The 13,695-nt window shown below is 56.0% G+C and overlaps 1 protein-coding gene across 1 annotated transcript; it reads left to right on the plus strand.

The window, feature by feature from the left end:
* Window positions 1–1,080: 1,080 nt before the first annotated feature.
* LOC122387643 (activin receptor type-2B-like) lies at window positions 1,081–11,600 on the plus strand. Its single transcript, XM_043378014.1, has 9 exons — window positions 1,081–1,540; window positions 3,916–4,115; window positions 5,077–5,242; window positions 5,801–5,928; window positions 6,136–6,365; window positions 6,667–7,006; window positions 7,928–8,197; window positions 9,941–10,219; window positions 10,482–11,600. Exons 1-8 carry the CDS (start codon window positions 1,462–1,464, stop codon window positions 10,217–10,219), a joined length of 1,692 nt encoding a protein of 563 aa, XP_043233949.1. The 5' UTR covers window positions 1,081–1,461; the 3' UTR covers window positions 10,482–11,600.
* The last annotated feature ends 2,095 nt before the right edge of the window (window positions 11,601–13,695 follow it).

The following is a 13,695-nucleotide window of genomic DNA, read 5'->3' on the forward strand; positions in this document are numbered from 1 at the left end:
AAACGCTATCCATGAACGCGAGACGGTCAGGAGGACGCCGTTAGAGCATGCAAAGGGCACCGTGCTCTCGAAAGGACGCTTGCAGCCTTGTAAAAGACTTGTGGGTGCTTTTTCATCATTGTGGGGGCATAATTCAGGATTGTGGGTGCATATGCCCCCACAAAGAGATATAAAATTAGGTACACCCCTGCATACGGGGGTGAACTGCCATTTTCGTTTAGTAAAAAATAAATAAAATAAATCATCGTGTCAGGGCTGTGACGAAAAATAAGTGGCCTAAATCCGATGAGAAAACAGGATTTGGGTGTACCCTAGGTTTGGCTCCTTGAGCCATGGTGCCCCCCCTTGTCTCAAATCGTTCCGCCGCCTGTGCTCGGGTCATGTGTTCATAGTTGTCTGACCTCAAATTAAGTGCACGTGGAACAGTAAATACGGCTTAGGTACTGGGTAGAAGACAAGGTTCCGACACTCAGCAATCAGCGCTTTGTTATCATGCTAAATGTTTGGGGTGCAAAATGAAGTAGGCCCTTGCAAAATAAGGTTTAATTTATCGACTTGGACACACCCAGCAACCCGGAATGATATCGGTTCGGATTATGATGCCGGCGGGAGCTTGTATTTACTTTGGAAATACGGAAAAGTAAAGAAAAATGCATAAATTAGCATGCAATTGATACCCTAACGTTAAAATATTACCATGGAATCACGAACTTCTATCGTAAGCAGGTGTTGACCGAGAAAATAAGCCCGTTTTTTTCTCACAGACAATGACAATACAAAAACAATGTAATATTGTCATTGTCTGTGAGAAAAACGAAATGTCTGACTCTTCTAAGCCCGGTTTTCAAGGTTCTCAAAAAGCTGCAGCTCTAATATGAGCTTACTTATTGAAAGAGGTATACTGCAGGTTGATTTGTCCGCTGTTTTTACTTTTATTTCCATGAAGTTTGAGAAAAATATTTTTTATGTTAAGTTTAACATTTATCCAACCCAAATACATCTTCAGAAATCATTACCTATGACGATAGCTACACTTCTAAAATGTGGTAAGTTGTCGCTCTCATATCAACATCGTTGGTCCGCCATGTTGCACTTTTTGTGGATGTCGTGGGTGCATCGTGATGTCCTTTTTTGTGACGCGTAAAAACTGCACCACGTTTTGCAGATTGGTGCTGTCTGAACGTTGCGAAAGTTCAAGAAGATATTATGGATCGTTTGTGTGAGACCTTAGCCTCGGGACCTGTATATATCGGTCGATGAGGTGGTGTTATGCGTGGTAGGCGTTTGCGATTCTGGATGGGACAGACCCATGAATCGGACTAAACGGCCTGTGCCCTTCCTGATCTGAGGACGAGTGTGTAAAATATCTTAGATGTTGTTTTAGTGCAGAGTGTTAAGTATTTAGGTGTTTTACGAAGACTTTATTGGTGCTCCTGTGAGCCACTGATCGTGGTAACAAGAATGGATTTCCCTTGGACGAAGATGAATCTGATTCACCAGCATTACTCATTAGTAATGCTTCTCATGTATTTAAATCTAGGTAAGTTAAATGCTCATTATGCTTTGCTGCATTATGTACATGTCATCATACATTTTGATTAGATGATGGAAGTCTTCATGCATGTGATAGCTGGTATAGTTCGTTTTTCTTAAGTTTGCCCCTCACTGTAAACGTCTCTTTGAACACAGCACGAGAATTGCTAGCTGAATTACTGAGAAAACTGGTTAGCGCACATTGTATTGTAGATATGAATAATATTTTCAAAAATAAGTTTTGAACACCGACGATTTAGCGTTATGTTAAGCGCCGTGCAATTTATTTATTAGTTCAGACATAATTCCTGAGAAGTCGTCTATCCCTGTGGGGCTGTAGGTATTGGTAAATATGAGCTACGAGTCTGTGAAATAGTAAATAAATTTGATGAAATTGATCGTCTGTGAAATCTGGTCAAATCAGTGTGCGCCAACCAGTTTTCTCAGTAATTCAGTTAGCAATTCTCGTGCTGTGTTCAAAGAGACGTTTACAGTGAGGGGCAAACTTAAGAAAAACGAACTATAGCATTGTAGGTAAATGTGTTTATTTTCATTGTTAATTGAATATTAATACTGTGAATTCCTTAATTTTTCATTGAAATTTATCTGAACATTTAGTATGACACATTAGTTTTGTCCCTTGCTTCATAAGTTGCATAGGATGCAAGTACCTTTTTTATGTATCATATGAACCATATGAATCATAGCATTATTTGTGACACCTTATATACAGTGCATTGTGTGAGGACTGAGGAGGATATGTGATGGTCTGCAAGGAGTATAGTTAATAAGGCAGTAGTTGATAATATGTCAATGAGTTGCAAATCATTGAACTATCTGCCATTATAGCTAAGCTAGAAGTACCTATGCCTGCAACATTATCAAAAGTAGTGACAGACCAAGATGGACACTGGCCCACTGCCCAGTTGGGCTATATCAGATGCTCACATCAAAACAAATCACTGCCAAAGGGGGATGAACTGCAATGGCTCTGGTCATACAAGCACAAGTTAGATGCTGCTTTCAGTTTCATCCAGTAAGCATGTGCAAGTACTTACCTGGTTTACTTACCTGGTTGGGTTCCAATGTCCGACTGTGAGGGAATGGCAATTTAGGAAGTTGAGGCAGGGAGTGGACTACGGAACCCCAGAAACATAAGGCGCGCCAAACAGTAGTGCTGGAATGTCCTATGAGCACAATCATAAATAAACTGTCTGGAAATGTGCGCCTCACAACAGTAATTGACATGTAGCATATACTAGTTTCCTAAGATGAGACAGTAAGACATGGTATCAGCCATTACGAGAAACAGTACAATGAGTCATTCAGTTCACTGTCTAGGTGGACAAGAGCCACTTGACCTCTGTTTTAGTATCATTTTTTGTTACATTCACAATAATTGAGCATACAGCTTCATTTTTTATGAAAGGTCTTTGAGCAAGGTCTAAATGACAAATCTTAACCTAAGGTATCATTCAGACATAGAAGACATAGAGTATTGAAATGCTGGCTGACTCACCCATCCAACTAGCCATGCAAAAGGCATTAATTCTACCAAATGGCAATGGAGGCCTGGCCCATCCATAGTTATCAGGTGGTCATGCCCATGATTCCACTTACACAGCAACAGGAGACAGAGAGGTCTGAATTATGTTGATTAAGTTAGTGTGGCAAGAGAGTTCAAATTAAAATGTTATGCAACTACAAAAGTTACATTAATTTATGAATATTTTTGGCTATAATTAATATAACAGTTAATTTTGTGTTGTATTCTTGATTCAAATATTTTCATGCAAGGTATTTTTTGTCACTGTTCTTTTGGTACCTTGAGGTAAAGTTAACATTTTATCTAAATTACAATAATCTTTCAGCTTCAATAATAAGAGATCACATGCTTGTTGGTGCTGATTTGAAATTAATTGATATCATCTGTTTTTTTTTTTTAAAGCCAATTCAAAACTGAGGCATGCCAACCTCAACAAGGCTTGGGATCTCTGCCCTCTTTGAACTATTTGAATGATACCTCTTTGAATGATACCTCTCTGTCTCTCAATTACCAAGAAAACTTCATTCATGTTTTTCTATTCAGTTGTGGCCATTTGTTGTAATGGTTGTACTTTGTTCAGCATTGAAAAATGTCATTTGCATAACTGTTAGATGACAAGACAGACAGATGTAACTGACAAGACTGTTAGATGCCTGGACCATTTATCCACCTTTATTTGTACTTTTATAAGTTAGCAGCTACAGCTGTACAAGAATTAGCAAATGGAGACAGTGGAGTTGGTTGCCCATCCCCCGCGGCTGCGATAGCCTGAGTGCCCTGGTGTGCCGCGGGTCGCCGCGCCCTAGTCTGACAGTGACGCCCCGGTGCCGCCGCAGCGCTGGGCCACGGCCAGGAGGTGGTGCACGTGCCGAGTACGCGCTGGTGCCACTTCTACAACGAGACCGTGTGTCCGGACGGCGCCGACTCGTGCCACCGAAAGGACGACTGCCGCGACCCGCAGCAGCCGGGCCGGCGCAACATGTGCTTCGTGCTGTGGCGCAACAGCAGCGCCGACGCCATTGAGGTGGTGCTGAAGGTGAGCGACGGCCGGCCGACCGGCCCGGGGCGGGAGGGGCTCTCTGGCCCGGAGCACGGGAAGCACGGGAGGGTCTCTGGTCCGTAGACCGGGAGGGTCTCTGGTCCGTAGACCGGGAGGGTCTCTGGCCCGGAGCGGGAGGGTCTCTGGTCCGGAGCACGGGAGGGTCTCTGGTCCGGAGCACGGGAGGGTCTCTGGTCCGGAGCACGGGAGGGTCTCTGGTCCGGACCTGCACCCTCCCCCGGAGCGGGAGGTGTTCTCTGGTCCGGAGCGGGAGGGTCTCTGGCCCGGAGCACGGGAGGGGCTCTCTGGTCCGGAGCGGTGGGCTCTCTGGTCCGGGGCACGGGAGGGGCTCTGGTCCGGGGCACGGGAGGGTCTCTGGCCCGGAGCGGGAGGGTCTCTGGTCCGGACCGGCACCCTCCTCCGGAGCACGGGAGGGGCTCTCTGACCCGGAGCACGGGAGGGTCTCTGGCCCGGAGCACGGGAGGGGCTCTGGCCCGGTGCGGTGGGCTCTCTTGCCCGGAGCGGGAGGTTCTGTGGTCCGGACCGACACTCTTCTCCGGAGCACGGGAGAGTCTCTGGTCTGACACGTTCTGAGGTGTGAGGAGAAGTAGCTATTGTTTCATTGAATACACGCAGAAAGAAATTAGCGACCAGCACCTTCCAATTATAGCCGTAAATATTCAGTGGAAAATAATCAACTTGACTTGCTTATTGAGGTTCGTATGGTGGGTTCTGATCAATCTCTGGGTGGGCTGTATGCTTTATACGTTATATTTTCGTTGTGATTTGTAATTTGCAAGTTTCTAAGTGTCGGCTCTCAGATTGTTAACCAGATTACTTACTTTTGGATGATGCATTGGAATGCACTAAATAATGACCTGTAACCACCAGGGGTGCATCATTGACATTGCCGAGTGTGCGGCCGACCGGTGGGGCTGACCGGTGTGCCCGCTGCCAGGGGTGCATCATTGACATGACCGAGTGCTACAACCAGTCCGAGTGCGTGGCCGTCAAGCCGGCCAACCGGGGCGCCTACTTCTGCTGCTGCGAGGGCGACAACTGCAACCGCGAGTTCAGCTGGAACGTGCGTCCCGTCACCACCACGCCCACGCCCGTCACAGAGCGTGAGTGGTCCGCGGGCGGGCCGAGCGGGCCGAGCGCCGGCCGCGGGGTGGGCTGGTCACGGCCTCCTCCGAGTGTGCCTCGCTGCGCTATCGCTGAAATGGATGCACATACTGAAACTTGTAACGGATTCATTACATATGAAATGACGATAATAACTCAACTTTATTGTTTAAGACAAAGCTTTCGATACATACAGTATTTTGAAGTAATTGATTTTTTCGTCATATTCTGTATCTTTTTAACAGCGGTCAACATCCTACATATATGTATCAAAAGCTAATACAAAAAATCGTAAGTACTACGATTTTTTATATTAACTTTGTATTGTCATGTATCATTATTGTAACATGTATCAAAAGCTTTGTTTTTATCAATAAACTTGAGTTATTATCGTCAACATACAGAAATGCTGCTCGATATTGGGTTTTGTTGAAATATGCGACTGTATCTGATGACTGCGTGTCTCGTGTCGTGACTCGCAGGCCCAGTCTGAGCTAAATATCCGTCCCTGTGCAGGCACGATCTGTCCCTCTGATTCCCACCCTGTCCTCGCACAGGCACGAGCCGCCCCTCTGAGAAGACGCTGATAGCGCTGGTGACGCTGGCGCCCATCGTGCTAGTCACCGTCTGCGTGCTGGTCGGCTTCTTCGTGTACCGGCGCCGCAAGCCGAGCTACTTTAACGAGGTAAGGCGGGCGGGCAGGCAGGGAGGGCAGCATGGATACCGGGGGACACCTGCTGCTTCTGTTGTGTAGTGGTACATGTGTAGTGTAGAAAGTGTTCATTGAACTCTCAGGGTGTTTAGGGCTTCCACCAGTGCTGTGTCGCTGCCGTCTGTTGCCGCACCCCCGGTCTCGGGAGCGTCTCGCTGACCGGCTCACCGTCTGCCGCAGATACCCTCGCTGGACTCTGGTCTGGCGTGTCCGCCGTCGCCACTGCCGGTGGCGCGGCCCGTCCAGCTGCTAGAGATCGTCACCCGCGGCCGCTTCGTGGCCATCTGGCGCGGCCGGCTGCGCGCCGAGCCGGTGGCCGTGAAAATATTCCCCGGCCACGAGCGGCGCAGCTGGCAGGCCGAGCGCGAGGTGCTCCAGCTGCCGCAGATGAACCACGAGAACCTGGTCCGGTGAGTCACTACCGCTGACCGGCAACCAGAACAACCAGCTGGTCCGATGGGTGCCGGGGGACCAGGATAATCTGGTCCCGTGGGTGCCGTGGGTGCCTGGTCTTGTGGTTGCCTGACAGTGTCCCAAGGTTTGTCAATCTGGGTGGGAAATGACATTCAAATAAGAACACTTTTCACTCGTACCTTCAGACGTTGTCAAGAGCAGCTTTCCACAATTCTACCAAGGAGGGCATCCACGTGTACGGTTACCCGCACACAGTCACTACAGTACGCTGACGTGTGTGTGCGTGTGTTCTGGCAGATTTATCGACGTGGAGAAGCACACGGACCTGGCCCAGGTGGAGTACTGGATCCTGTCCGAGTACTGCGAGCACGGCTCCCTCTGCGACTACCTCAAGGGCCACCTGGTCAGCTGGCCGGAGGCGCTGCGCATTGCCGAGGGCGTGGCGCGCGGCCTGGCCCACCTGCACGAGGAGGCGCCGCTGTCGCGCGCCGCTGGCGCCGCCAAGCCGGCCGTGGCGCACCGCGACTTCAAGAGCAAAAACGTGCTGCTGCGCGCCGACCTGACGCCGTGCGTGGCCGACTTCGGGCTGGCGCTCATCTTCTACCCGCACCGGCCCATCGGCGACGTCCACCCGCAGGTCGGTCCGGGAGGGGAGTGTCCATCCACAGGTCGGTCCGGGAGGGGAGTGTCGTCCACCCGCAGGTCGGTCCGGGAGGAGTGTTCTCCCACAGGTCGGTCAGGGGAGGGGAAGGGAGGCGAGTGTCGTCCACCCGCGGGTCGGTCCGGGGAGGGGAAGGGAGGGGAGTGTCCACCCGCAGGTCGGTCCGGGAGGGATTGTCCCCCACCCGCAGGTCGGTCCGGGAGGGGAGTGTCCACCCGCAGGTCGGTCTGGGAGGGGAGTGTCTACTCACAGATCGGTTCTGGTAGGGGATGAGGTGTCCTCCCACAGGTCAATCTGGGGAGTGGAGGGGAGTGAGTGTTCTCCACCCGCAGTCGGGGAGGGGAGGTGAAGGGAGTGTCCTCTACCCAGTACCCACAGGTCGGTAAGGGGAGGGGAGTGTCCTCCACCCACAGGTCGGTCCGGGGAGGGGTACTGCGGCCCGTCTGTTGAAGGGGCGGGAAGAAGATTAGCTGTGTTGGGCGCGCTGCGGTCGTGACGAGCGAATGGTGACCTGGAATTTCATTAGTTTTCTATTTATTGTCAGTTTTAACTGTCTATATCGAGCGCCGCATCAGAGCAGACAGCTGATCATGTCGTCAGCTAATGTGTTTATTTATTTAGTATAGTTTTCGTAGAATTATATTCCCTGCCATCTTTCTTTTTACTGGCTGTGTGTGTCTGATCTGTAAGTCCATCTGTCTGTCTGTTCGTCTGTCTGTCTCTCTGTCACTGTGTCACTGTGTCACCAGAGTCGTCGAATGTCTGTCAGCGGCGGCTCGTACCGGAGCCGGGCCGGGCGGGGATCTGTGGGACGGGACGCGCTCGCCGTGTCAGGGGGGCGCAGCACACACACACGCCGCCGCCGCCGGCTGACCCGCCCTGTCCGCCGCCCCGCAGGTGGGCACGCGCCGCTACATGGCGCCTGAGGTGCTGGAGGGCTCCATCTGCTTCCACCGGGACGCCTTCCTGCGTATCGACATGTACGCGCTGGGCCTGGTGCTGTGGGAGCTGGCGTCGCGCTGCTCGGCCGCGCCCGGGCCCGTGGCCGACTACCGGCTGCCGTTCGAGGAGGAGGTCGGCCCGCACCCCAGTCTGGACGACATGCAGCACCAGGTGGCCAGCCGGCGCGTCCGGCCGCGCCTGCAGCCCCACTGGCGCCTGCACCAGGTGAGACGGACCTGCAGCCCCACTGGCGCCTACACCAGGTGAGGGAGCGCGGGCCTATTATAGTCCCACTGGCACCTGCAGCCACACCGGCGCCCACACCAGGGGGCGCGTAGTCAGCCACACTGTCGCGGGGCGCCTACACCAGGTGACTAGTGTGCCTGCAGCCCATGACTGGCGTCCAGACTGGTGCCAGGTGAGCGAGCACGGTGGTGATATCAGATGGTAGGACATAACCAGGCATCAGACATGCTAAGTGATTTTATAGACTATAGAGCTTAGCTTTGTTTTAGTTCGTTTTATTGTTAGCTTGAGTTTTAGTTACTGAAGTATAAGTTTTAGTCGTACCTAAGCTATTGTATGGGGCTCAGCTCTGCTGGTTACTGCGTCCGTAATATGAGTCCCCACGCTCTGTCACTGACTCGAGTGGACAGTGAACACAATGCCGGTGTTGCAGCGGCGCTGTTTGTAAACTGAGCCGGGCCGGCCTCGGGTCGGGTGTCGGCTGAACCGGGCCGCCCTATTGTGGCGCCCCCACCAGCCCGGCCACCGGGCGGAAACGCGGCGCTGGACGGCGGCCGGTCCCGACACACTGACCCAAAGAGACTCGGGGTCCGACACACTGACCCAAAGAGACTCGGGGTCCGACACACTGACCCACCGAGACCCGGGGTCCGACACACTGACCCAAAGAGAGAGCCGCGGCCCGCAGTCCCCGGAGCAACACCGCTGACCCGTCGGTACACCGGGGTCCCCTTAGTAACACCGCTGACCCTGGGCCCAGCTGCTGCCGGTGGTCACGTCTGGCGTCAGGGCCACGGCAGCGACAAACGAAGTGTCCCAGTTTCACCGCACACTAGAGGACATGGGGTTTGAGTTTAGGCAGGTGTTGTGAGGTGCTCTGGACGTGCTCTGTGAGTGTGTCTGTTTCCACTGTAACTCCCCCCCCCCTCCCCGGCCGCCAGGGTCTGGAGGTGCTCTGTGAGTGTGTGTCTGTAACTCCCCCCCCTCCAGGGTCTGGAGTTGCTCTGTGTGTGTGTGTCTGTAACTCCCTCCCCCCCCGCCGTAATGGTCTGGAGGTGCTCTGTGTGTGTGTGTCTGTAACTCCCCCCTCCCCCCGCCGTAATGGTCTGGAGGTGCTCTGTGTGTGTGTGTGTCTGTAACTCCCCCCGCCAGGGTCTGGAGGTGCTCTGTGTGTGTGTGTCTGTAACTCCCCCCTCCCCCCCCCCCGCCGTAATGGTCTGGAGGTGCTCTGTGAGTGTGTAGTGTGTAGTGTGTGTCTGTAACCCCCCCCCCCGCCGCTAGGATCTGGTGCTCTGTGTGTGTGTGTCTGTAACTCCCCCCGCCGTAATGGTCTGGAGGTGCTCTGTGAGTGTGTGTCTGTAACTCCCCCCCCCCCCCGCCCCGCCAAGGTCTGGAGGTGCTCTGTGAGTGTGTGTGTGTGTGTCTGTAACTCTCCCCCCCCCCGCCGCCGCCAGGGTCTGGAGGTGCTCTGTGAGTGTGTGTCTGTAACTCCCCCCCCCCCGCCAGGGTCTGGAGGTGCTCTGTGAGTGTGTATCTGTAACTCTCCCCCCGCCGCCAGGGTCTGGAGGTGCTCTGTGAGTGTGTGTCTGTAACTCCGCCCCCCCCCGCCGCCAGGGTCTGGAGGTGCTCTGTGAGTGTGTGTCTGTAACTCCCCCCCCCCGCCGCCGCCAGGGTCTGGAGGTGCTCTGTGTGTGTCTGTAACTCCCCCTCCCCCGCCGCCAGGGTCTGGAGGTGCTCTGTGAGACAGCCGAGGACTGCTGGGACAATGACGCCGAGGCGCGCGTCTCGGCCAGCTGCGTGCTGGAGCGGATGGGCGCGCTGCGCCATCAGCAGGCGGCCGGCGCGCCGGCGCTCCGCTCGCCCTCGGTGCCGACCGTGGCGGCCGGCGCCGGCAGCCTGGCCGAGCCGCTGCTGCCGCCGCCGCCGGCCGGGCCGCCGCACCAGCTGTCGGAGCCGCTGCTGCCGCCCGCCGCCGCCCCCTCCGCATCCGGGCCGCTCTAGGTGAGCGCCGCCACGGCCGCCATCCGGGTGGGAATCGGGGCTTCGTCCTCTGCCTCTGTGCTCAGTCCACTGACTGCGGGCTGTGTGTTACAATTCTGTGTCCGAGCGGCGCTGGCGCCACGGCCAGGGTCGCCTCCTGCCCCGGCCGGTGGTGTCAGCAGCTCGGGCCGTCAGTGGCCGCCTGTGGGTACATATGCCTACTGAACGCCCCCGGACGGAGCCGGGCGGCTGTGTGTGACCGTCCCTCCCCTCGGTCCCACAGAAGGCGGACGGCGAGCGCCGAGCCGCGTGGAGCCGGCGCAGAGGGAGACGGGCGGCCGGCGCCGCGTGTGCCACAGATCGCCGTACCTGCGCGCTGTACCTGTCCGTAGCGGCCGCGCCGCGCCGCCGCGTGTCGCCGAGGACGGTGCCGCGCCGTACCTGTCGGCCCGCCGCCCGGGCCGGCGCCGACGGACAGCCGCGCCGCACCGGGCGGGCGCTGCGCGGTCCGCGGTCCACAGCAGTCACTGAGAGAGAGAGTCAGCGAGTGAGTCAGTGAGTCAGTCAGGGAGCGAGTGAGAGCGGTGTGGTGCAGTGGTCGGGAGCGCACGCGCGCGCGCCTGAGTGCGATCTGGGTGTGGGGGCGGGCGGCGCCGTGCCGCGCGCGTCCGCTCCGCTGGGTGTCGACCGGCGGCGATAGTCGTGTTGGTGTTTTCTGGCGTTTATTTGACGCGCTGCTGCCGCTGCGCCGCTGCCGCCGCCTCCGTGTGCGAGGGAGGGGCCGTGTCCGACCGACCGACCGACTGACTGACGGGTATGCTGGGCCGCTCGGCCGGCCGTGAGTACCTCAGCGCGCGCGCGGCCGCCGGGGCGCGCAGCCTCAGTTGCTCAATACTGTCCGCTCCTGAGTGGCGGCCGCCGCGCCGCCGCCCGCTGGTCCCCGGGTAAGCCGCCGGTCCGGGCGCCGCGCCGCGCCGCCGGCGCCCGCCGGTATCGGTTTACTGTTCGTACAATCGTTATGTTCCTAGCCGGGTTCGGCGGCCGGCCCCTCTGCCGGCCGCTCCCCATATTCCACCCTCTGATGCCACCTGCCAGCCTAGTGGACGCGACGCCAGCGTTTAGTTCGTCTCATTCTGTCCCAGTCTGTTACCATGTAGTACAAATCGTATTGTACATATAGAGGTAGTGGCAGCGGGCGCGGACGGTTTTATTATATATATACGGCGCGTGCTGTACGGCGCGCCTGGCGTAGAAGCGGGGCGGCCGCGCCGGCCGGCCGGCGGCCACGGCTCCGAGCGCGAGCGGCCGCCGGCGCCGCCCCGGCCTAGGTATCCCGTCTCTGCTAACAAGGTGTAACCGTTTACCAGCTAATATCGTGCGGAATAAACACACAGCTGCTGGAGACCGGTCTGTCTGTCTGCCTGTCTGTCTGCCTGTCTGTCTGTCTGCCTGTCTGAAGGAGTGCAGCTTCCCGAATTGCACAGAGGGCAAAACTTTGGGGCCTGACAAGTAGCGCCCCTGGAAGGGACCGGCCACTACCAGCCGAGGGCGGTCGGGAGAGAGGGATCGACATCCCGGTGCTGACCTAGACGCAGGGTTACACTGCCAGTATCTTCCGCAGCGAGTCATCACTCGAGCCTTGGCGCCGTGTGTAGGCCGAGTGCCGAGCGCTGGGAAGAGGCAGGTGCAGAGAGCGGCCAGAGACCGCGCTGTCGCTGAAAATACGTCTCCAATGCTCGACCGGTTTCAGTTACTATCACCTAAGTAGTGTCTTGTGTCTAGTACCGATACATATTCAGGGCTGCGTCCCGGACAGTCGAGACTGGCCCTAGAAACCCGACGGTAGGGACCGTGTGACCGTTCGGTGCACACTGCTCGGGGCGTCGATGCACACCAATCTGTATGTACGTTAGTAGGGCACAAATGATAAGTCGCAGGAAGGTCAGTTTGCCGGACGCGGGCTCATGTAACGCAGTTTCGGGGCGAGTGGGGCCCTGGGCTATCAGCTACCGGGCACTGGGCAGCATGTGCGGCGTGTATCATTCTCAATGAGTACCGTCGCTGTCATTCTTTTACTGCATAAATCCCACAGAAATGGGCTTACTCCATTCGTAGTTCTAGGTGCCTTCATGCGAGTGAAAATGGGTCAGGCTAGTGGGGACGGATCATGTGTATTTTTCACGGACCTGGGACGTTCTCAGCAGCTGCGCTGGGGGACTGGTCGGCCTTCAGACCGGGCCGCCGTCGGGCGGCAGTTGCGGGGCTACGGCGTGCCGCCCGGGTAGCGGGAGAGCTCGCAGCGCAGGCCGTCGTGGTCGATGCGTCGGACGCACGACTGGTCCAGGCAGCCGGTGGAGGTGGGCGCGCGCACCGAGCAGCCGGCCGGCAGGCTGGCCAGCACGTCGGGCACCACGCGCACCTGGTGCACGCCGCGGCCGGCGTAGCCGTCCAGCCGCCGCGGCACCATGCGCACCGGCCGGCCCGTGTACGCCCGGTTGGCGCACATCTTGGTGACCTCCAGCGTCCGCCGGTAGTCGGCCGCCGAGACCGGACAGTACTCGCACGCGTACAGAGTTCGCGACGGGTAAGCAGCACACGGGTTCACAAAGCTCCTGTCGTAGTTCCAGAGTTTTTGTTTCGGTGGCAAGATGCCGCGTTCGGTGGCGAACTGCTGGGCGCAGACGTTGGCCCTGTGCTCCCTGTTCCACGGCGCCAGCAGAGCGCGAAAGGCCGGCTTGGTGCGCTCCATGGTTCCGTGCGCCACGTGCCGGTCGTAGGCCAGGTCATAGGTGGTCACAAACGGGTTCACCCGCAGCGGGCTGATCTCCAGGATACTGCCGCACACGCTGCTCTGACTCTGCTTCACGTCATACGATGGCTTGTCCCGTTTTCCTAGGAACGAATCGTACTCGGGCATACGGTAATGCTGTCTGTAGGTCGAGTCGTGCTTGAAGCATTCACGTTTGTATTTGCTTCGTTCTTCATACCAGTTGCCGATGAGTGTTGCCTTGTCGAACCGCCGGTCGGTATTGTTAACTCGGGCGGTGATTTGCTGCTCGACAATGGCAGCGCTGCAGTCCAACACAGTCATCTTCGGAACAGGGAATTTTGAGTGCCAAGATTCTACCCTTATGCCATCAAGCCGAGCCTAAGTTTATACAAGAATAGATCCCGAAGTTAATTTTGAGAATGCATGTAGATGCGCAAACCAGTGACCAAAAAAATGTCCGGCGGCACTTTCGGCTGCGGTCGGTTCGTTTAGAATTTTCTCCGCCGCACGTGATGTAGTTGCAGAAATCTTTGGCAGAGCTGGCAGAGATCTTACCAGAGCTGAGCAGCGTCAGCCACCAAAACTCGAACTTTAGGCAATCGTACATCGCTTCAACAAACGGTTCACTGTTGTTGCACGCATTCATAATACGCATCAGACCTCTACGGGACTCTCAACTATTCAGTTAGGATGGCAACATAAGTAGCGCGCTTAGTTTGGGTCGATC

This window comes from Amphibalanus amphitrite, unplaced genomic scaffold (assembly GCF_019059575.1).
Source record: "Amphibalanus amphitrite isolate SeventyFive unplaced genomic scaffold, NRLGWU_Aamphi_draft 000017F_arrow, whole genome shotgun sequence".
NCBI classification, from domain to species: Eukaryota; Metazoa; Arthropoda; class Thecostraca; order Balanomorpha; family Balanidae; genus Amphibalanus; species Amphibalanus amphitrite.